The sequence below is a fragment of the Cololabis saira genome, chromosome 17, assembly GCF_033807715.1.
Source record: "Cololabis saira isolate AMF1-May2022 chromosome 17, fColSai1.1, whole genome shotgun sequence".
In the NCBI taxonomy this organism is placed as follows: domain Eukaryota; kingdom Metazoa; phylum Chordata; class Actinopteri; order Beloniformes; family Belonidae; genus Cololabis; species Cololabis saira.
This window is the reverse complement of record NC_084603.1, coordinates 14,121,374-14,145,492: the sequence shown is the minus strand read 5'-3', so window position 1 is coordinate 14,145,492 and position 24,119 is coordinate 14,121,374. Positions and strand designations below refer to the sequence as shown.

Genomic DNA, 24,119 nt, shown 5'->3' with positions numbered 1-24,119 from the left:
AATTTGAGAAGAATTAAATGAAATGACAGTTCCTTTAGAAAAACAAGTCATAAGCTTAGAAAATCTATGTTTTTCAGATGTCAAAAGCGAATAAGACGGCAAGTGTCTCAGTAATTGCTTAAAAAGAAGTTGTACTTTCTTCAGAATCTACTCCAAGTTGATTTAATTTGATTTGATTTGAAAATATTTAAAGTCCCCGAAGGGTAATTTGGTTTGCAACAACAGGACAACATACATATCCCACTTCAAACACACAATACAATAAATAAAATAAATATAGTAAATACAGTCATCACAGTAAACAGGTGCATTGTTTCCCCTATATGCTGTTTAAAAACGTAACTGCAGGGGATAAATGATTTGAGGTATCTGTTTGATTTGGCTCTACAGGGAAAAGAAGCTGAAACTCAGCATGAAGAGGATGGTGACTTACTTACTTACTTAAACCCTTTGGCTCTTTGGGGAGCATAGGTCATTCATGAACTTCTTCCAGCTGGTTCGGTGTTGCGCGATCTTCTCTGCTTCCTTCCAAGATGTTCCTTTCTCCTTGAGTTCTGCCTCGACAGACCTTTTCCAGCTGTTTTTGGGTCTTCCCGGTTTTCTTTTCCCCTGAGGGTTCCGAGAGGATGGTGAGGGTTCCCCAAAATGGCCTTTGCCCTGATTGGCTCTGGCTTGATAAATATAATCCAGATCATTCAAGCTAATGCCAATTGTATTCTGGCAGAGTTTGACCACATTCCTCAGCTTGTTTTTATTTAAAATGCTAAGATTACCAAACCAGCAGATCAAAGCAAAAGTTAAAATAGACTCAATAAAAGATGAATAAAACATTTTAAGAAGCTTCTCATCAACGTTAAAACATCTCAATTTTCTCAGATAAAACAATCTCTGATTTGCCTTCCTACAGAAGCGTCTGAGTTGATTCCAAATTCAATTCCATGCAATTCATGCATGTGCATTTTGGCAAGCTGAGTCTGTTTGTCAATTAAGTGTTAATATTCGTCTTAACTGATCTTACATCTCAAGAGAATTTCATTGCGGTTTATTTGTAAAGCAACAATTCACAATTAAAGTCACCTCAAGGCATTTCACTTAGAGAGTAAACAAATTCAATTCAGTTGTAGTCTGTCATATTGCAATCCATTTATAATCTAATTAATTCCAGTTGTGTTAAATTCATGTTGCTTGTCATCAAGTCCTGATGTGGGATTTTCTTTTATATGTAGAACTATTGTGAGCCTGTCAAGCTCTCAACTGAAACTGAATTAAGACTCAAAATTTGACAAGATTAAATAAAATGACCGAAAAATCGAAAGTTAGATCAACAGAGATGAGTTTAATCAATAATTGGAAGTTCATAAGTGTCAGAAAAACAGCACGTTGGGCATTCATGTCTGTAATTTACTTACGAAATAACTTATTTTTTAACTTTTGGGTCACATTTTTAACAAACTGTTCCCAAAGTCAGCGAAACAAAAAGCTTGTGTGTTCTTCTCTGCAGGCCGATAGGATGGCTCAGGCAGACGGCAAGGTGCTGGTCCTGGGGGCCCTGGCTGGAGTGGCCGGCATCAGCTTGGCCGTGGCCTGTTACAAAGGCCTGACGTCGAAGCGGAGAAGCTCGTGGCCCGGCCCCTACGCCGGCCGCGCTGACGGCCAGGGCTCCGGCCTCATGCTGGTGGACGGGCCAGGTCTGCACCCGGGTCAGGTGGAGGTGCTGCAGCGCCTCGAGGCTCTGATCCAGTGCGTCTCCGAGCTGAAAGATGAGATGAAAGCGCTGAAGAACGCTCTGCCGACCCTGCAGGACAAGGTCAGGGAGGAACTGAGTAGCCGGGATGAAGCGCAGCGGGCCGGCCCGGCGCACAGGAGCACGCCGGCCCGGAGGAAAAGGACGGCAGGAACCCTCGCCAGCGCCAGCGCCAGGACCGAGGGCCGGAGCTCCGAGGCCGAGAGCGAGGGAGGGTAAGCACTTTCCAAACTGACATATTCAGCAGGTGGATACAGTCGACAACATTAAGACCGACTTTGAGTCTAGTTTGACCAAATCTAATGAGAACCAGCTGTCCATAACCAGATGTTACACACTTATGGCACTTTTACACTAGTACCTACTAGGGATGGGCGGTATGGACTAAAAAATGTATCACGATAATTTCTGGCATTTATCCCGATAACGATAAAAATGACGATATAAAATTTTTTTTTGACGGTATATCGTGAACGGTAAAATATCCCCCATTCCTAATACCTACTCAGCCCGACTCCACTCGCCTTGCCCTCGTTCATTTTCAACACCCAGATCAGAAGTAGGAGGTTGGAGTGAAGCTGCTGTGACGTATTTGATTGTGTGATCTAAACGGAGAAGACAACAACACTAAATATGTAGAACCTGGAGGAGATGATAGATGTGCTGCTGGATCTGTGGCTTGTGTTCGATATCAAGTTAAAAAATGAGAGAGAGAGAAGCTTCAAGCGGCATCGCTTATTAATTTTTTTTGTTAGTTTGTCTCTGTGCTGCTGAAAAGTCCGTTGGTAGCCGTGAGCAGCTATGAAGTGACAGATCTCCTGGTAGATCTGGTCGTTCCTTATCGCCCGTCTAGATCCCTTTTTAATTCTCTCCTCAGCACCAGGTTTATGAACATCTGACCCTCAGAGTTGGATCATGAAACAGACTTTTGCTGGTGGAATAAAATAAACAAGAAGCCGCAAGTCGCTCTTTCACTGATGTCACATCCTGACTCAGACGTCTGACTCCAACCCCCTGACCAATCGGTGGTCTGTAGTGTGATGATGTCAGATACAGCCGACTCAGCCGCTTAGAACCTCGGCAGAATAGATACAGAAAAGTATCTACTCGGCACATTAGACCCCTGGTGGAGAAGAACCAAACCGAGTCGAGTCGGGCTGAGTAGGTTCTAGTGTTAAAGTGCTATTATAACGCTTACAAACACAGAACAACAGCCTGAGCATAGAGGACCAGCAATCGTGGAACCAACCTGTCATGTAAGATTTACAACAAGGGCCAGACATTAGTTTTGAAGTGATGTTGAATCACGCACAGATTTTTTGTCCGTGTGAGTAAGTAAAGTTTATTCATATAGCGCTTTTCACAGACAACGTAATAATCAGTGAAATCTTTACTGCGCGTGGGCCGCGCTGAAGCGTCTAGCACGCGTGTTCGGAGGGTTGGAATTGGTTGAGGATGTTTTTTGAAAATCGAGTATGTAGCAAGACTAAGAGAGAGGCTTCTCTGAAACCCGCTATCAGGCGGGGCATCGATGCGTTGATTTTTCTTTAAGCCCTTGGACTCTACAGGGCAGGTTTCAAAGAGAGAATTTCGTCAAAATTTGGAAGAATTCACAGTTTCGTCTTAAAAAGTGAAGTCTTTATAACATTTTACTGAGTGCAGAATAACCAAAGATAGACAGACTTTATTTATTTAGTTTATTTATTTATCTATCTATTCCAAGCTGGGGAATTGTAGCAGCAGCATTACACACAGTGACGGTGGACAACATATAGGATAAGAATAATTAACTATAAGAACGGACTGTACAAAGAGTACAAAATAAAATATCAATCAATATCAAGATATAATAAAATAGAATAAAGTAGCAGGCAGTATAATGAAATAGAATAAAGTAGCAAGCGGTAATAACAAAGTGTATATACAGTAAATGGCAGTGTGTGTATAGGAAATAAAGTGCACAGTGACAGTAAGTTATGAGCTGAGATTTTTCTTTTTTTTTTCCTTTTAGAGAGCAAATTATGTAACCTTTTAAGACAAAAATAAGGCCTGGAGAAACAAAAAATAAAATGTTTGGGATAACAGACTTTAATCTCACACATAGGTTATCATCCTCCTTAACAGGACCAAGTTAACGCAGGCTAAGAAGCTAAACATGGAGCATCCAGAGCGTGCAGCCTGGAACCTCTGCTGCATCTCACGTGTTTGTTATGTTGCTGCTTGTGAAAAAGGTGTGCGGGAGTTTTCTTTTTAAATTTGGCTGCAGCTTTCCTCCTCCGACGCACCTTTCTGCAAATCCGGTGTGCAAAAAGTTTTCTACTTTGGATAATCAGCAAGTTTGAAATTGGAACCAACCAGACAAAACACACACACACACACACACACACACACACACACACACACACACACACACACACACACACACACCTACCTGTCTGGGTCGTCATCAACACAGGAGATCCAGTTTAAAGCCTAACCTTAAATCCAAGCCTTAAACCTGAAAAATCAGTAGGTGGACAGTCCGTCTAAAGTCTGCATGAGGATATAAAAACACGGATTTGACAACTGCATCCAGAGTTATAGGATTCACATGCAGCCATGCACTAAAATGAACAAACACGTCCGTACCCTGCGCCCTGCTAACTTCTAAATGAAATGTTAATTGTGATGTAGAAATCGTGGACCTTTTGATTACAGTGTGGCTGTTATTCATTTTCCACATGTGAACAAAGGGGTGATTGTGAATTAAATTCCAGGTTATTTCCCCCCTTTAACAATGTTAACTGTTGATTCATGTGCCTGGTGCAAAGTTTGCATCCGTCCCGCCTAACCTGTTAGACTCGCTTTACCTTAAATTACAGTTTTGACAGCGTGTCCTCCTACCTGACATGCTACATAGCGCTGCGTACTAATCGAGCACTCCCTGCCCAGGGATCCACTTCCATCTCCAGCCAAGAGCCTTGAAGTCGTGCCAGCCTCAAATAGCATAAACAACAGATGTGTTTCTTCTGAATGGACTACCTTTTCAAGGCTTGGCCAGTAAAAACAAGTATCTCACGTTAAATGACACTACTTAACAGTCAGGCAAGAGTTGGGTTTTTCTTGGACATGACTGGATTTGTCCTTTTAAAGCCAAATTGGATCAAATCTGGGTCGTAAATCACAGACTGGATGTTTTCATAATGGTTGTTTTAGCAAATGCTGGGATCTAAATAGACATTTTGCCTGTCATTTCTACCTGCACTTAACCTGGACCGACCCCTGATTTAGTGGCGTAGGAAGTGGAGCGTGTCGGGTGCCAAAAAGACATCACGAGACGGGGTTTCAACTGTTCCTGCATCCCAGACATTTATTGCAGGCTGTGCAGTACCCTGGATAGCGGAGGTGTCAAGTAACGAAGTACAAATACTTTGTTACCTTACTTAAGTAGAAATTTTGGTTATCTATACTTCACTGGAGTAATTATTTTTCAGACAACTTTTTACTTTTACTCCTTACATTTTCACGCAATTATCTGTACTTTTTACTCCTTACATTTTAAAAACAGCCTCGTTACTCTATTTCATTTCTGCCTTTTAAGAAGGAAGGAAGGAAGGAAGGAAGGAAGGAAGGAAGGAAGGAAGGAAGGAAGGAAGGAAGGAAGGAAGGAAGGAAGGAAGGAAGGAAGGAAGGAAGGAAGGAAGGAAGGAAGGAAGGAAGGAAGGAAGGAAGGAAGGAAGGAAGGAAGGAAGGAAGGAAGGAAGGAAGGAAGGAAGGAAGGAAGGAAGGAAGGAAGGAAGGAAGGAAGGAAGGAAGGAAGGAAGGAAGGAAGGAAGGAAGGAAGGAAGGAAGGGACAAAAGAGGAAGTGAAGAAGGAAGGAGAGAGCAGGATGAAGGAAGCAAGGAAGGAAAAAAAGAAGGAAGGAAGGAAAGAGGAAGGGAAGAAAATAAAAACTATCCAGTTAAATTGCTCCATCCGGATAGAGTGAATTTGGTTGTGGTTGTTTCAGATGTTCTTGTCCAGTTTTGTTCTTACATCCATTCCCTCAGATTCCTGCAACTAAACTTGGATGTACATTCCAATAAAGGTTAGGATAAATGATAACATGCCTCTGAAGTTTGACTTTTTGCACCATTACAATACTTATAGGCAACTAGTCATCATATCTCCTGCTCTCTGAAACACATGTTAATGCTCAATAGTACACATATATGGTTCTTTAATATATTTGCATTAATACTAAGATGCATTCATTTTCAATGGCTTTTTTCCCCCTTACATTACTTTTACTTTTATACTTTAAGTAGTTTTGAAACCAGTACTTTTATACTTTTACTTGAGTAAAAAACTTGAGTTGATACTTCAACTTCTACAGGAGTATTTTTAAACTCTAGTATCTATACTTCTACCTGAGTAATGAATGTGAATACTGAAGACACCTCTGCTGGATAGTAAAGTACTGGAAAGTAATGTTTTTATTTTGCTTGTCTTCTAAGAAACATTAGGGATCACATTTCAGGGAAAAGATGAGCTTAATAGTTTCTTCTTCTTCTTCTGTGAAAAGCAACATTTATCTAAAAATGAGATCGCTTACATGCAGACATGCATGTAATTATCAGTATAGTTTATTGCTTGACAAATATAAGCTTCTGTTATCTTTCATGCCAGAAGTTGCACAACACCAGCATGAAGACTCAAATAGTCTGAGCTGATATACGTTTCTTGGCAAAGGAAAGGAGACGGCTCATAGACGGGTAATAACAGCATATCGCACAAGTCCTTCTTTATGATGTATAAACATTTCAGTTCACCCTGCCTCTACTTATGTTACCGTTTCCCACCTGACGGGATGCAGCGGCGCTGCAAGACTGCCCTCTAGCAGAAGTTGTTCACCGGGTTTGGAGTGACAGTCCTTGGCTGCATCCAGTGCTCCTAATCACAGCTCGGGTTATTATGCCTTAAAAGAAATCACATCACATGCACACCTCCCATAATTAAAGAGCCTCTTCTGCCGCTCTGTTATTTGTAGGAGAAGTGGGTGTGTGTGTGTTTGGGGGGGGGGGGGGGGGGTAATGGAACTGGTGCAGTGAAGAAATTCCACAGCCCAAGGGAGTGTGAAGCGTCTCCCAGGGGAGCCGGTTACCGTCCCTTAAGCCTCGCCTGCTTTCATAGGGCTCTCCATGTCTGCTCAGCTGGGCTGCAAGTGTTTTGAGAAGCACATCTAAAACACAATAAACCCCCCAACAGGAGCCGCGATGCTAAGCGACGGGTTAAAGTCAGGTTAAGGAGTTTGCTGAAATCCAAAAGCTGCACGATTTAGAAAGATTAGTATGTTTGCTGCTCGGTGCAGATGGGAGGTTTTGCAAATGTAAACATTTGTACAGGGATTGCATGCTATCAGTTCTTGTTGCATGCAACGACTTAAATCAGAGGAAAGAATATCAACCGTTGCATATCTCGCTAATCTTGTGTCAATAAAGGCAGTTAGTTTGGCAGCAGAGTCCCGACAGGCGGCGTCGTGCAAGTGTGAGCCACTTTAACCGGCAGCAGGCTGCGCTGCAGAACATGATGGAGATGGATGTGATTTTATTCCTTTGGGGTTGATTATTTGTGCAAGCTTAAAGGTTTCTGACATGATGTTACAATGTTTAAACATAATTGCATACAATTATAAATTTAATTATATTTTCCTCTCCGATAAGAGATATTTCACGTGAAATATCTCTTAACAATCAGTGTTTGCAGGAGGGAGACGACCTCCAGCCCCAGTTTATTATGACGCACGAGTTCTGCAGCCAAGTAGGCAAACGGCGAAACGTTTAGAGAGACAAAATGTCACAACTGAACCTGCCGATCGAGGTTTTATTCACCTATACAGCACTTTTGGTGGCCTTATGGCGCGCCCCACTGGTGGGGAAGGAAGACCTGACAGGTGGGGCGCGACAAACGGGAGGGCATTTTTCAATTTCATGCCTATCTTACTATAAATGCTATTGACAATAAAGATAATTCACTCCAAACAAAACACACACACACAAACATAGTAATAATTAATAGATACAATTATTATTACCCTGGAACTAAAGTGCAAAAACAAAGATTGACGTCGGACTGTTAATTGCAGCGGGCCAATATTTGCAGCAGTATATCCCCTCATCGGACAGAAAGCTTTAAACATCGTTCTTCCCTTTGCCACTTCATATCTCTGCGAGAGAGGCCTTTTCAGCTGTTGCTTCTCTAAAAACCAAGTACAGATCCCAGCTCAAAATTGAGCATGATTTGAGAGTGGCAGTTTCCATCCTGCAACCCCGTTTTGAAAGGATGTGCAGTGCAAAACAGGCAACACTGCAGCCACTAGTAATGCAGGGAAAGTTCTCTTGTTTATGTTTTTGCAAATAAAGTTATGATGGCACAACTGCACTTTTATTTTCTCTTTTTGAACTTTGTGTTATTTGCTGTTTTTGATTTTGATTCAGTATCAAATATGACTGATATACTTGGTGCTAGTAATTTCAATACATTTAAAATAACTTGAAGTAATTCGTCAAGATTTTTGTTGAGGCGACGGGGGCAAGTGGGGCTTGAAAATCCCCACTTGTTCAAAGTGGGGAATGACAAAAAAAGTTTGAGAACCACTGCCTTATGGCTTGTTAAAGCGCTTTATAGATCAAGCTTTGATTTGAGTGACTGATGGAGGTGGAGCGTTCCAGCTGTTTGCTCCCTTCACTCCTCGTGTGTCACAATGACTTCCTCAGAGCTACATTTCTTACAGGAAAAGGAGACCCATCAATCAAACGGTCTACGTGCCAAGCTGTCAGAGGCATCACTTGAAGGCGTCGTGTAGGAACTTGTAATTCCACCAACAGTTCCCCGTGAGTTTATTCAGATCACGTTGCCGTAGCTCAAGGACATTAACCACTTCTTCTTTTTTTCTTTGTCCAAAAAAAAAAAAAAATTGCATCTCTGACATTGGATAGTTGTTGATTTTAAGTAGAGTTTTGTTTAGTGAGAGGCAAGCCTGATCAATATGTAGAAAATGCTTAGTTAGAGAAAAAGGAGCTCATTGTCTGTTTTATGATTAAAAGCTTTAGTCTAGCTTCCTTGTGATGTCATTTAGTTTGTCCACACCTGTCAGTCTCCAAGACACTCACATCCGTATCCGTGTATTCATTCTTTGATGAAAGGTTTTAGTCAAACAAACATATTTATTCACTCAAGTTTTTATAGTCCTGTATATACGGTGAACGCAGGACTGACACGGCCGACATTTGACCACCCACATCTTCCATTCACAGTTTGCTTTGAAGGCTCATGCTTTTCTTTCTCCCATAACTAAGATCATTTTTAAAAAATTGAATGAATTTGTTTTCTTCTTTATTACACGGGTTCCTCGACGGAAGATTATTAGGGCCATGCAGGAGAAAAAATATTTGAGAGGGGAAGATTTTTTTTTATTGTGCACTTCAGGAAAAAAGTCGAAATGTCGAGATTAATGTTGAAATACAATTTCAGGAAAAAAGTCAAAATGTCAAGATTAATGTTGAAATACATTTTGGCAAATTTTGGCTTTTAAAGCCAAAATTTTGTGAATAAAGTCGAAATTTTGCCTTTTTTCTCAACATTTTAACTTTATTCACAAAATTTTGACTTTTTTCCTCAACATTTCGACCTTTTTCTCGAAATTGCACTTCAACATTATTCTCGACATTTTGACTTTTTTCTCGACATTTTGACTTTAAGAAGATAAAATCAAAATGTCGAGAAAAAAGTCAAAATGTCGAGAATAATGTTGAAGTACGATTTTGAAAAAAAAAGTTGAAATGTTGAGAAAAAAGTCAAAATTTTGTGAATAAAGTTGAAGATTTATTTTTATAGTGCACTTTGGGAAAAAAGTCGAAATGTCGAGATTAATGTTGAAATACAAGTATAAAGTCGAAATTTCAAGAATAAAGTCGAAAGTTTGCCTTTTTTTCTCAACATTTCAACTTTATTCACGAAATTTTGACTTTTTTCTTGAAATTGTATTTCAACATTGTATTTTTCTCCTGCCTGGCCCTAATACTCTTCCGTATTCCTCAGTCCCCTAAAACCATCGCCTAAGATCTCAGGAAGATCTTAAAAATCGGTTTTAGGCGGATACTAATTGGAAAAACACATTTATTGCATTCCCCAAAGTCTGAGTGAAGATGAATCACAGCAAACAGCTCTTTTGCACAGAAGTATGCTGGTTGAGGTGAGGACAGATGATTAGGTGTTTCATGAAATTGCAGGAATTAAAAAGCTGTGGAAGGAGCACATGTGCAGCTCTCTAACAGCTGACTGATGCAGTTTCCCTGAAAGCGGCTTAGTTCACGGACCCATTCACACTCCGACACCGACAAGCGGATGCAGAGTCCGGAATTAAACTTAATCCACTTTAATATGTGCTTCATGCGCAAAACTGAGCCTGTATCTTTTTTATTTATTTATTTTCCCAAAGCAGAGGAAACAGTCTCGTGGCACCGTCCATGCAGGTTTATGTGTTTTAATTTTCACGCTCTTTAATCAGCATGTGAGGAAATTAAATCTAGTTTGGCTGATCTGGTTGCATATTTATCAAAGTAATCCCTTTAATCAGCCAAAGTCGGATAATTGTCAGAGCTGCTCACGTGAATCGGTTATCACATCAGCTCAGATGAGATTATTGATCATTGTGAGCAAAGTGAAATTTAACTGAAACTTGAGTAAACAATCTGCTGTGATATTAATCCTCCTTGTTCGGGGTCAAAGCAGCTCTGACCTCTTGAGGTTGGTGGCGTCTGGCTCCTTCAGATTTGGGAAACTGTATAATGGGCAGTTTTTAGCAAACGCATGGGCAGGACAGGGAAATACAGGACTGTTTCAGAAAATTTGAATATTGTGATAAAGTCCTTTTTATTTTCTGTAATGCAAAAATGTCATTCATTCTGGATTCATTACAAATCAACTGAAATATTGCAAGCCTTTTATTATTTTAATATTGCCGATCATGGCTTACAGCTTAAGAAAACTCAAATATCCTATCTCAAAAAATTAGAATATTATGGGAATCTTAATCTTAAACTGTAAGCCATGATCAGCAATATTAAAATAATAAAAGGCTTGCAATATTTCAGTTGATTTGTAATGAATCCAGAATGTATGACATTTTTGTTTTTTTAATTGCATTGCAGAAAATAAAGAACTTTATCACAATATTCAAATTTTCTGAGACAGTCCTGTATATCTAGATTTACTAAAGCCTGTCCTTTGTGTCTTTCTCCATTAAGTTAGTAGTTTCAACCACTTCAGGGACTGGAACTAGAGCTGGGAATAATCACTGACCTCCCGATACAATTCCGATACAGTAGGTCCCAAGTCTATACGATTTCCGATACGATTCGATATGGATATTCTAGTTACAATACCAATTTTGCTTCGGCAATGGAAGGGATTCTCAAAGGACTAATGCTGTAAATGAAATTGTAAAAATAATGCTTTAAAGGAGCTTGAGGCCGGATTGTGGCAAGATTTATGAAAAAAATCTGTATACATTTTAAGTTTTCTAGTAATAATGTCAGATGAAGCGTTCCAAGCCAAAAAGAATGATCCCTCTAGCGTATCTCTCCTTTGCCTTGAACAGGCTGTGTGCTGCAAAATGTGCTGCAATTCGGTCCCGAATTTCCCACGCTGGGCTGTGGATGTGACGTCAAATGATGCTGCATGCGCGTTCTCCCCGTTCTCCCGTGCCGGCTTCACTGTTGGCTGCAGTACCCCCAACGGCCGTCGTGGTGAAGGGTGGCGCTAGAGAGTCTCATTTCTTAAAAGGAGCCTCAAGCTCCTTTAACCTGGTGCATAATTGATTTAATATTTACAAACTGACCATTACACAAATAGTTGTACATCATGTAGTTTTTATTTATAAGTCATAAGTATATGACCAACAGTTATACAAAATCAAAGTGCAACGTACACCTCCACAAACAAACATACAGCAGCATGTTGTTAACAGTGTTTCATATGAAGTAAAATGTCTTTAAATTAGATTAAAAAAAGTATATGAAGATTTTCAGTTCTCGAACAGTAGTGCAAATAACCAGCAGCCAACTAGTGTTGCTTTAAAGTCTAATTTTTCATATTTTAGTTATTTAGTCAAGACTATCACTCACTATGCATGAACTAATTGGGCCTAAATCACTAAAATAGCTGGTAATTTTTGTCCTCTGCCATTTTCTCTTTGGTCTGAAACGCATGGACCTGGCGAGATTATATGACCGCTAGAACGTGCGCTAAGCACTAAACCACGCGAGACTAAAGGGCAAACAAAAACAAAACAAGCAATGACTAAACCTTTAAAAAAAAATCGATACTTGTATTTATGTATTGACAATCATTCCTACGCATCGATAAAATATTGATATATCAATATTTGTAACCCACCCCTAACTGGAACCAGTTTTATTTTTAGGTTGGGTTATTTTTAATCTGTTTTCCTGTAACTGAATCCATCTTTATCACACGTCTTCATTTACCTTTTGCCAAAATTACAAAGGCAAGATATTTGTGCATCATTGTGTACAACCCCCACTTTCCATGATTGTATTTCTCACCTGCTATTTTAGGAATAAACGTGTACCACTTCCTAAAACTGCTGCTATTTATAGTCTCACGGTTGAGATGAAACTAGGATGACGGCATCAAACCACACGATGAAATACTGCTCCATTACTGCCATGTCATGCTGTTTCAAATGAGACCATGCACTTTTCTTCTCTCCGGTGAGGGCCAGCGATGTTTTTTCAGTTTCAGACGCCACGTTGAGCCTTCAGGGGTTCCCCCTCAGGGATGTTGGGATGGTTACCTGGGTTTGCTTTGAAGAGGGTTGCTATGGAGACGGCCGTTGCTAGGGGCCCCTTGGAGTCTCTATAATGAAAGGCTGATGTCCTCTTTGTGAGAGCAAACCCTGTTGAAAACCACCGTTTCTTACTGAATAAAAATCAATGAAAAAAGCAGCCAAATAGTTTGGTTTTTTATACAAAAGCAGAGAAAACAAACTGTTCCAGATTTGAAAATGATGATTTGATGTTGAGGCTTTAACTAATGAGCAATATTTGGTGCCTTAGAGCCAGAACCTAATTTTTTCTCTTCTTCATATTGTTTTACATCCGTGCTGCGTTAGATGTCTTCCTCTGTAATTAGTTTGCTTTATTTGTGGTTTGTTTCTTCCATCTCTGAGAATATAATTGGAGCTGCTCAGTAGGGATGGGCGGTGTGGACTAAAAAAATTATCACAATAATTTCTGGCATTTATCCCGAAAACGATAAAAATGACGATTAAAAAAAAAACCCCAATTCAACTCCACCTTTGTAACTATAAATCTATCACCACATTCAGTCTTTGGAGCCCCCAAAACACTGCTCTAAAAGAATACTAAATACTACTAAACGTCATCAATGGGAAATTATCTTTCTTTCTTTCTTTCTTTCTTTCTTTCTTTCCTTCCTTCCTTCCTTCCTTCCTTCCTTCCTTCCTTCCTTCCTTCCTTCCTTCCTTCCTTCCTTCCTTCCTTCCTTCCTTCCTTCCTTCCTTCCTTCCTTCCTTCCTTCCTTCCTTCCTTCCTTCCTTCCTTCCTTCCTTCCTTCCTTCCTTCCTTCCTTCCTTCCTTCCTTCCTTCCTTCCTTCCTTCCTTCTTAAAAGGCCGAAATGAAATAGAGTAACAAGGCTGTTTTTAAAATGTAAAAAAAGTACAGATAATTGCGTGAAAATGTAAGGAGTAAAAGTAAAAAGTTGTCTGAAAAATAATTACTCCAGTGAAGTATAAATAACCAACATTTCTACTTAAGTAAGGTAAGGAAGTATTTGTACTTAGTTACTTGACACCTCTGCTATCCAGGGTGCTGCACACCCTGCAATAAATGTTTGGGATGCAGGAACAGTTGAAACCCCGTCTCGTGATGTCTTTTTGGCACCCGACACGCTCCACTTCCTACGCCACTAAATCAGGGGTCGGTCCAGGTTAAGTGCAGGTAGAAATGACAGGCAAAATGTCTATTTAGATCCCAGCATTTGCTAAAACAACCATTATGAAAACATCCAGTCTGTGATTTACTACCCAGATTTGATCCAATTTGGCTTTAAAAGGACAAATCCAGTCATGTCCAAGAAAAACCCAACTCTTTGCCTGACTGTTAAGTAGTGTCATTTAACGTGAGATACTTGTTTTTACTGGCCAAGCCTTGAAAAGGTAGTCCATTCAGAAGAAACACATCTGTTGTTTATGCTATTTGAGCCTTCCTTCCTTCCTTCCTTCCTTCCTTCCTTCCTTCCTTCCTTCCTTCCTTCCTTCCTTCCTTCCTTCCTTCCTTCCTTCCTTCCTTCCTTCCTTCCAGGCTCATTTCCTTCCTTCCTTCCTTCCTTCCAGGCTCATTTCCTTCCTTCCTTCCTTCCTTCCTTCCAGGCTCATTTCCTTCCTTCCTTCCTTCCTTCCTTCCTTCCTTCCTTCCTTCCTTCCTTCCTTCCTTCCTTCCTTCCTTCCATAAATCATCTTTACACAAAAACGTCATCAACGGGAATTTATCGTTTTTACGGCGAGATGACAAATTCTTACCGTGGAGAATTTATTTTGACGGTTTATCGTGAACTGTAAAATATCACCCATTCCTGCTGCTCAGTGGTGTGCGTGTCATAGCAGGGTCTGGTAGCCAGACCGTGTTAAGGTTTTAGTGACCTTAGAGCTGCTCGGATAATACTGGATCCTCCAGAAACAAACTGGAGATTATATAAACACAAATAATGGTACAAAGTGATCTTTCGCGTCTTTTCTTCTTTAAGCCCAGGTGATTCATGAGCCGTGGAGTGGCGTGACAGGAATGCACTGATCACTCAGTAATATGTTGTGCTCCGCTTGTCTCTCCGGCTCTACTGAGTAAATAACTGCAGGGAAGGAGGGAAGACGGACTGTTGAATGAATAAAAGCCCCGAGGGATGAATGAATCTGGAAATGAATGAATGAATGTCACAAGTACAGCAAAGTGACAGTTTTGTCTCAGTTAAATCCTCGTCTCGCGGCATTCGTTGGAAGTTAAAGCCCTGTTATCACGGCGCGGCCAGACAAAAAAACAGACTAGAATAATCAGAGTAAACACAAAAGCAAGCAACACCCATTGAGATTTTCCTTTTTTTTTTCAGGCTGGATTGCATTGGCCAATAAATAATTTGAGCCCTGGCTTTAGGGTTTACTGGGGGTTACCGGGTACGGGGAGGCTGCAGCTCGGCTTTGGCACTCGATCCTCAAACGATGAGAGAAAAACAGATGGAGATTGAAGTAACCATCGTGCTAAGTCTGGTCTTTTTTGTTTGCGCTTGCAGTGATTCTCTGTTTCAAGCTAAGCTACTGGATAGAAGTGAACCACAAACTAATGAGTCACAGAATTATTTTAACTGCCGTTTAATGCTGCCATCAATTAGCCTGTCTAAAACGTCAGTCTCGAACAACTTTGTTTATGTGTTCCTTTTAAAAATCAGAACGTTTAATTATTCACATAAGCATATGACTCAGCGTTTGCTTTACAAGCTATAACTGGAATTTATAATTTAATTATGTTTACCACTAATGGAGAGAGGATTTTTTTTTCTTCCTTCAAAATATATCTCAAACACGCGGCACCATCATTTACCTATTTCAGTTCCTATACAGCATGTTAAGCTTATTAGCAAAAAGCTACTCATGCTGGTGTTAATATAGTGTGTTTTATGCATCTATAAGTCTTTTGCACCAGAGTTGCATGGCTCTCCATAACTTTTTTGTATCTCCAAGTGCATACTGTTAACGGTAACGTGAAAACCCTGCAGGACACCCAACAGAGGGAACTTTCACCTGTTTACTCAACAGAAAAGTCTTTGAAACAGCACAGATGTTCTGCACAAATTACATACTTACTCGATGTCTGAAGAAAGACGATAGAAATTACAGCGCCAGGTAACAGCAAAGTTCATTGAAAGATAGATTTTTGTATGACTCGTCTATCTTCCTTATCGTTATTTAGCATATCATTTAAAGAACCCTTATGCAAAATGTAATGGCTAAGAGCGAAATAAGAGCCATTTAATAATGATGAGATTCATAATCCGATTAGTCGACTAATCATTTCAATAAAAAATCAGAATAGTCGTTAGTTGCCGCCCCAATGATGAATCTGATCACGGATGACCAGCGCTCAGTTCTTGTTCGCACCTGGCATTAAAATGTGACATGTGTGATGGGATCCAACGTTTCTCCTCTATATGCAATTAAGTGGATGTCATTTTCACTCGCAAATAGCAAACGTGTTGCTATTTTTTTTGCATAAAAGGCAACAGTTTAATGTAACTATGTGACTACAAGAGGCAATCAGATGACGAAGAGCTTTATTTCTGTCATTTGTGACCATAATCAAAAAAGGAATCATTGACGTTAGTTAGCAGACCCTTGATGCATGATACCGTAATATGCATCCCGAGTGATCGCCTCTAAATCCGTCTTGGAATGTGATCAGATTTCCAAAGACGCATTTTAATGACAGGTATGAAAACAGATCACAAAAACAGATGATCCTCCCAACGTTGTGGTGATTTTACCAGGAAGACACCAATTAAATAGAGATGCAATGGAAAGCCCTAGTCCCGCCACTTACTGAGTAAAGGTTTATAAAGCGATGGAAATATACATCCATATATATATACATATATCCATATGGACCAATAAAAGTCCAAAATTCATGCTGTTTGCTGTAAAGACGTCTGCTAGGGAACAAAAGTAACGGTCAACGTCTAAAGTTATTGTACAGCCGTCCTGCAGTGGTTGGTCATCTTTCACGTGGTCAATAATTAGGATAAATGATTAAATACATCAACTTATGAGAGGCTTTAAAGCAGATTTTGTTCAAAAGAGAATGAATTTGATGTTAGTAGGAAAGATAACATGGTGGTCGTTCACCTTCGTCTGTGTTTGAGCGGCAGAAGTAACTGATTACAGCAGCTCAACTGGACATGAACTGAAAACAGAGTTGAGAGATTGTCATTTATGACATTTAAGTAATTTGATTTATCCAAAAGAAAAATTGAAGATATGGAAATGCTTGCAGATTAAAAATATGAAAATATGTGAATTGGAAAATGGTGATAAACTATCAACAAATGTGATCAACTTAAGCTGTTTCTGATTCCTTCTCGTTTCATTTTATTGTTACAATATTCTCTGATAATCTTTATGTCATCACAACATATCGGTTTTGTTGCTTCCAGTCTGGAAACGTAGCAAAGGGACCAGAACACCTACCGTGTTAGTCACTGGAGATGGGATGTCTGCTTTACAGCCAAACACGAGGAAAATGATGAACACACGGCTGGTAATGAGGATGACAGCGGCATGCGTGTGCCGGCACCGAGGGGCCTGTTTTATGACGAGCCTTTCATTGGTCTGCGTGGATTCTTCTTCGGTGTAACATCTTTGTGGAAAAAGGGCTGAAGTGGAGGGCCCGGCCCGACTTCACCGCCTCGTTTTTTGCTCCTGATTTTTTCTCGTAGCAAAAAATGACTCTCGGAAAGAGCAGTGAAAGATCTAACACGTCTTTGTTTTTTGTCTTACTATTTTACGGAAGAGTATTAGGGCCATGCAGGAGAAAAAATATTTGAGAGGGGAAGATTTTTTTTTTATTGTGCACTTTGAGAAAAAAGTCGAAATGTTGAGAAAATTTTGCCTTTTTTCTCGACATTTCGGCTTTTTTCTCGAAATTGTACTTCAACATTAATCTCGACATTTCGACTTTTTTCTCCAAGTGCATAATGAAAAGAATAATGTCGAAATTTCGCCTTTTTTCAACTTTATTCACAAAATGTTGACTTTTTTTCTAAACATTTCAACTTTTTTCTCGAAATTGTATTTCAACATTAATCTCGACATTTTGAGGACAATTTTTTTTTCATTATGCACTTGTCCGCAGCTGGTAGTGCAGCGGTCTCACAGCAAGAAGGTCCTGGGTTCGATTCCCGCCGGGGGACGCTGTGGGTGCTGAAGTGCGTGTTAGTTCCCCCATGACTTCAGTGCCCACACCATGGGTGGGGTTGGCGAAAGGATCTTTCTGTGTGGAGTTTGTATGTTCTCCCCGTGTTCCCCTGGGTAGCTAATGGGAGCTACCCTCACAAAAACATGCACACAGTCCTGGGCTACACATGCCCCCTCTGGCCAACCGGGGCGCCAGATGGGGTGGGGAGGATCTGGCCGGAATAACGTGATCCTTCCACGCGCTACGTTCGGCCGGAGAAACCCCACCCTGTCTGGTGAAAAGATGCGGCCTGCTCACTCCTCAGGTTAAGGAGGAGACCTGAGCTCAGTGCAGGGCCCTCCCGGGGTTGGTAGAGGATGGCAATGCCCAGGACTGTCAGTAGGTAGGAGCACGGGGTGGTAAAAAGGAGAAAAAAACCGGGATAAAAATATTAAAAAAAAAAAAAAAAAAAGTCGAAATGTCGAGATTAATGTTGAAATACAATTTTCGAGAAAAAAGTCAAAATGTTTAGAAAAAAGTCAAAATTTTGTGAATAAAGTTGAAATGTTGAGAAAAAAGGCGAAATTTCGACATTATTCTTGAAATTGTATTTCAACATTAATCTCAACATTTGAGGAAATTTTTTTTTCATTATGCACTTGGAGAAAAAAGTCAAAATGTCGAGATTAATGTTGAAGTACAATTTCGAGAAAAAAGTCGAAATGTCGAGAAAAAAGGCAAAATTTCGACTTTATTCTTGAAATTGTATTTCAACATTAATCTCGACATTTCGACTTTTTTCTTGACATTTCGACTTTTTTCTCGAAGTGCACAATAAAAAAAAAAATCTTCTCCTCTCAAATATTATTATTAATATTATTCATATTTCTCCTGCATGGCCCTAATACTCTTCCGTATTATTTTACTCAAATCGTTAAATTTATCAAATCACTTGACGATTTATTCCGATTTCATTTGTGCATTTTCACCACCTTCACGTCAATCATTTTTCAGGTTTGTTATTTCCACCCTGGAACATTGTTGACTGTGCTCGTCCGGGAGCTTTACGCCTCACAGTCGTAATTGAGGAAAATCTGAGCAGCTTAACTGCTCTCATATTATTCCTGTAACCACAGCTGTAAGATGTGAGGGTGTGTGTCGGGGGCGGGGGGGCCGGTAGCCGGCAGCCGTCGGCACCCCCGGCACCTGTTGGGCCAACAGTGTTACTGTCTGTGGCCCGCTCTGACACATCCCCTCTGAACCGTGGCTCGCAGCCCAAAATACTCTCTAAACCACCAATGACGCACGAGCAGCTGCTTGCCAACACTTAATAAAGGCTTTTCATATTTTTACCCCCTTGTCTTTCATTTTACCCATCGCGCTAATACAGCTGTATTTCTTCCCATGCCTCTTAAGTGTTAGCTTAGAGTGTCAGTGCATGTTTGGAGCGGTTTGAAAAGGCACCATAAAACATCTAACACAAGTGTTTGCGTGCCTCGGCGTTCTAAACAAGTCCCTCTGTGTTCCTGGAAACCCTTCAGGTATCTGGCGGCGGGAGCTGAAATGCATAAACAATTATGCGGCCCACTTATGTAAACATACCTGGTGCCATTTTGTATGTAAACAGGCTGGGAAAATTGATGCTTCGCAATCAACACCTGGCAGCATGAGGCTCATACCAGCGTTTATTGTGACGAGACGAGATTCTGATTTTGACTGCCGTTAAAAACTGTAGCCGAGGCGGGTTCTTTCCACTCGGTTGGACCGTAGATGGAAGGAAATAGGCCTTCTAATTTGGTGAAAACATGTAATTTTGCGTGTTTATTAATGTTTCCTGAGGCTACGTTGCACATCTTGCCGATACAGGTTCTTCATATTAAATTGTACATGGTGCATGGAGGTGGAAATCTCTTATTTTGTTAACTCAGGGCGGACGCGGGTCCTTAAAAAGTTCCATTTTACTAAAGTAAAGCCTTTAACTGTCTTAATTTGTCTTCAATCTTAATCCAATGGTCTTAATTTTAGAGGGAATGTATCGACTCATCAATAAAAAGTTTATTTCATCGTTTTGAGATGAATCTCCTGCGGAGGTTCTAAATCTGTGTTGCCAGGTTGGCCAAGTTTCAGCCCAATTGGGCTGAAAAATATATACCGGTATTTGGGCTGCTTTTCCTGGTTTTTACTAAATATTTAGGAGAAATTATTAACAAAAAAGTTCCCATTATGGCATCATTATTAAAAGGTTGTCTTACACTTTGAAAAGGAAAAGTTTATTTGATCGTTATGAGGAGAAATAAACCTGTTTACCAGTTGTTAGACACGTTTGCTTGACAACGCCTCCGTCGGTGTTGCCAGGTTGAGCGGGTTTCCGCCCGATTGGGCAGGTTGATAAAATTTGTGCAGCTTTTCCTGGTTTTTACAAAATATTTAGGAAAAATTATTAACAAAAAAGTTTCCGTTTTGGCAGAGAAAAGTTGAAACTTACACAATAAACTCATTGATATTTTATCTGCTTTAATCTACTCGATTTAATTGTAGTCTTTGTTTGGAGCATGACTTTTTTTGGGCTATTTAGTGGTGATGTGAAGCTTAATTTGCCTATGACTTGAAATGTATTACATATTTAATAGTTTATGGTTTTAACATGGTGAATGTATGATTTGGGTTGATTTTTCATTATTTTGGCGGGTTTTAAATCGCGTTTGGGCTGGGACCTGTCAGATCTGGCAACCTCGACCTCAGCGCTGGATTTCTTAGTCATGTAGTCTCCAGACAAGGCAAGCAAATATAGGTAAATGTAAATTTAGCGACAAATGGCTTGAAAATTCCAGTTTCTCTGGACATTGGGTTACATTGGGGTCTTTTTGGTCTGGTATTAAAAAGTCTTAAATGTGACTTGGTCTAACCTGTAGACGCCCTGTAACTCTTCCAGCTACATCACTGCACTGACGGACTCGGAGGAAGACGAGCCGAGTGGAGCAGAACAGAGTGATGAAGAGCAACCGCCGGACCAGTTATCCGTCCTCCTGGAGAAAACGGACCGTTTACGTCAAGGCAGCGAGTCGGACAAAATGGAAAGTCTCAGCATCCTCCTGGAGCAGAGAGAGGAGGTGTGTGTTTACATGTTCAGTGTTTGTTTCCCTGGATCTCAGCGCATCACCGTGTGTCTGAGCACTTTCTCTTGTCTCACCAGTTTGGACAGAACTCGACGTTCCTCTGGCGGCTGACCCGAGCTCACTGTGACGTCCACGACATCTGCTCCAGTCTGGAGGAGAAGAAGGCTCATGCAGAAAGTGGTAAACTCCCCTAAAATATCCTGTATATCTGTGTGTCAAATGTTAAACAAAAAAAGAAAAAGAATCCTTGCAAGTCATGGAGGTATGTGTACAGTTCATCGCAGGACTGAACAATTATTCACCTCCACACTCACTCTGACGGACGCTTGAGCCACCAGAACGTGCAAACTGGCCTCAGACAGCGCTCCTGCTATATGCTGTCTATGATGATGATAATAATAACAATAGATTTTATTTATAGGGCACTTTTCATTCAGGGAATCTCAGAGTGCTTACAAGATTAAAACAAGTTAAAAACAGGTACAAAAAAAATTAAAGCTGCAAGCAGCTCATCACTCATGACCACGACCCCCCATAAGCATATCAGACATGACACCACCCACGACTTTCTATGTCAAACCATTCAAAAGTTATGGCAGAAAATAGGAACTATCAAATATCGACCAATCAGAAGAAGGGGCGGGGCTAATTTGCACCAATTACAGTCAAGGACTCAAAACCATGTCCGATGACACCACCCACGAGACTTTATGTCAAACCATTCAAATGTTATGGCAGAGAAAAGTTTTCTAGGGGGCGCTGTTGAGCCATTTTGCCACGCCCATTAACGCAAACCATTAAATATCAAATTTTTCGCCAGGCCTGGTTTGCGTGCAAAATTTGGTGACTTTTGGGACACGTTTAGGGGGGCAAAAAGGCCCTCCTTTCGTCAGAAGAAAGAAAGAAAGAGAATAAAAATTCCTACAGATACAATAGGGCCTTCGCACTGTAAGTGCTCGGGCCCTAATTATCAATAAATATCAATCCAAATCAATAAAATGAAGACATTTTAAAACTCAGAAACGGAGAAGCGGCAAACAAACACGCCAGCGTCCTCTCCTCTCTACTCTCCTTAGCAGTTAAACGCTTTCCTGAATAGGAAGGTTTTCAGGCCTGTTTTGAAATTGTTCAAGTTCTGTGGAGCCCTGAACTGGGCGGGGAGACGGTTCCATATGATTATTATTATTGTTAATAATAGGCGTGATGCTGATGAGCAGAAGGCTTGGTCCCCCATGGTGAAGAGTCTTGATTTTGGTACTCGGAGGAGCAGCTGCCCGTAGACCTGAGGGAACGGGTGGAGGTTTGTGGAGTGATGAGGTCTTGTAGGTATGGGGGTGCGTGTCCATTGATGCATTTAGATAGATAGATACATAGATAGATATATGTTTATTGTCCCCGTGGGGAGATTTGTTTGCAGCAAAAGACACACATGGCAATTTGACAAACAGCATAAAAACAGGGACACAGAACAGTAACACAGACATGGAGCATCCACTTGTACATGGTATTGCCCAGCCAGCTGGGGTGCTATTTCCTAGCAATATTTAAAAGTTTAATGGCTTGGGGTATAAAGGACCTGTTTGACCTGTTTTTAGTGAACAAGGGGGGGCAATAACGCCGAGCTGATGGCAACAGTTGGAGGTAAGTGGGAGCCTCTCATCAGCCACAATGACATTTGTCTTGTTTGTTACCCGTCTCTGTATCTGCTTTGGAGACTTTGGTTTCTAACAGTTTGCTGGCTGTTGTTTCTGTCCTCCTAACAGACCTTTATGGGTGAGTAGCAGGATTTTGTAGTTGGTCCAGGAAGAGACAGGGAGCCAGTGCAGCGTGTGAAGAATGGGAGTGATATGTTCATATTTCCTGACTCTCATCAGGACCCTGGCAGCGCTGTTCTGAACAAGATGTTCTTGCCAGGGATCCCGAAAAAGAGTCTGTTGCAGTCGTCCAGCCTAGAGGAGATAAAGGCATGTACCAGTTTCTCTGCATCTGGTAGGGTTAGAGTGGGGCGGAGTTTGGAGATGTTCCGGAGGTAGTAGAATGACGTTTTGCATAGTTGTTGTATGTGGTTGTTGAAAGTGAGGTGGGGGTCAAATCAAACCCCCAGATTTGTGACTGAGCTGGATAGAGGGATGACCTGACCATCGAAGGTGAATTGGGATATGGATGGAGACTGGATGTGATGTGAGGGCGTAGTCACCAACTATTGATACGACCACAAACCAGGAAAGGTTGGGATGGCATGAGTTTACAGTTGGGTCCGGAAGTTATTTGACAGTAGAGGTTTTATGGTTATTTTTTTTCCCATACAGGCCACCATATATTTGAAATCAATCAATCAACACCTAATCAGCTTTAAGATAACAGGTTTCACTCAAATATTTGGACACATTTGGAAAATCCTTGACCACCGCGTCTGAAGGCCATGGACATCGACAGTTTCTGAGTTTCCTGCCTGCAGATGTCTCGCCAGGCTTTCACTCTACCGCCTTTAGTTGCTGCTTGCTTGAAGATTTTTTCCGATCGGTTGAGTTCTCTGGAACTGAAAATCTGCTCTGTTGGGTTGAAACCAGGTGACTGACTAGGGCGTTGAAGAATATTCAGTTTCTTTGCCTTCAAAAAGTCTTGAGCCGTGTGTTTCGGGGTAATTATCCGCCTGTGAAGTGCTTTCCTGTCAGTTTTTGAGCACTTGGCTGAATGTGAATAACAGAAATAACCTCAGAGCTCTTTAGAGACGGTCTGAACACATTTGTTTTTCTTTTCGATACTAATTCCAGTACGTTTTTTTTTAGACAGATTATCTGTTATTGAAAATATCTGTCAATTACACTTTCAGCTCATCCACACATATGTCAACTAAAGAGGCATTTAATAGGTATTATGACATTTGAAAACATCGAGTATGCAAATATTTGCCGTAAAAATATCATGAAATTGAGTCGGTGAACCTCAAAGAGTTTGGAGAGATCGGTTTCAGAGATGTTTCTCTGATCTGAAAAACTGTCCTGCAGCCTCAGATGTTCTGTGAGATCCAACATCTTCAGGATTTAGTCGTACTGGATAATGCATCTCACAGTTTTGTCCATCATTGGTCTGGTTTCCAGCTTTCTCAGGGTCATTTCTCTCATTTCTGAGAATTAATCTTCATAGTTTGCTGCTATGATCATCTCCCTCGTCCTTTGACTTGATAAACCCGCGCTTTTTCCTCGATGGCTCCTTAACTGCTTATTTTTAGCCACGTTTGTGTCCCCTCTGGAAGCCA

At 40.8% G+C, this 24,119-nt stretch overlaps 1 protein-coding gene across 4 annotated transcripts in view; it reads left to right on the top strand.

Moving 5' to 3' along the window:
* Window positions 1-24,119, top strand: part of LOC133463283 (regulator of microtubule dynamics protein 2) — a 59,304-nt gene that overhangs the window by 8,511 nt on the left and 26,674 nt on the right. For 2 of the 4 annotated variants that reach the window (XM_061744742.1, XM_061744741.1), the window contains exons 3-6: window positions 391-424; window positions 1,502-1,959; window positions 20,677-20,854; window positions 20,938-21,040. In XM_061744742.1, the coding sequence (XP_061600726.1) occupies window positions 413-424; window positions 1,502-1,959; window positions 20,677-20,854; window positions 20,938-21,040 (751 nt within the window). In that variant the 5' untranslated portion in view covers window positions 391-412. The remainder of the gene's footprint in view (window positions 1-390; window positions 425-1,501; window positions 1,960-20,676; window positions 20,855-20,937; window positions 21,041-24,119) is intronic. The other 2 variants (XM_061744744.1, XM_061744743.1) reach the window with 1 other exon arrangement.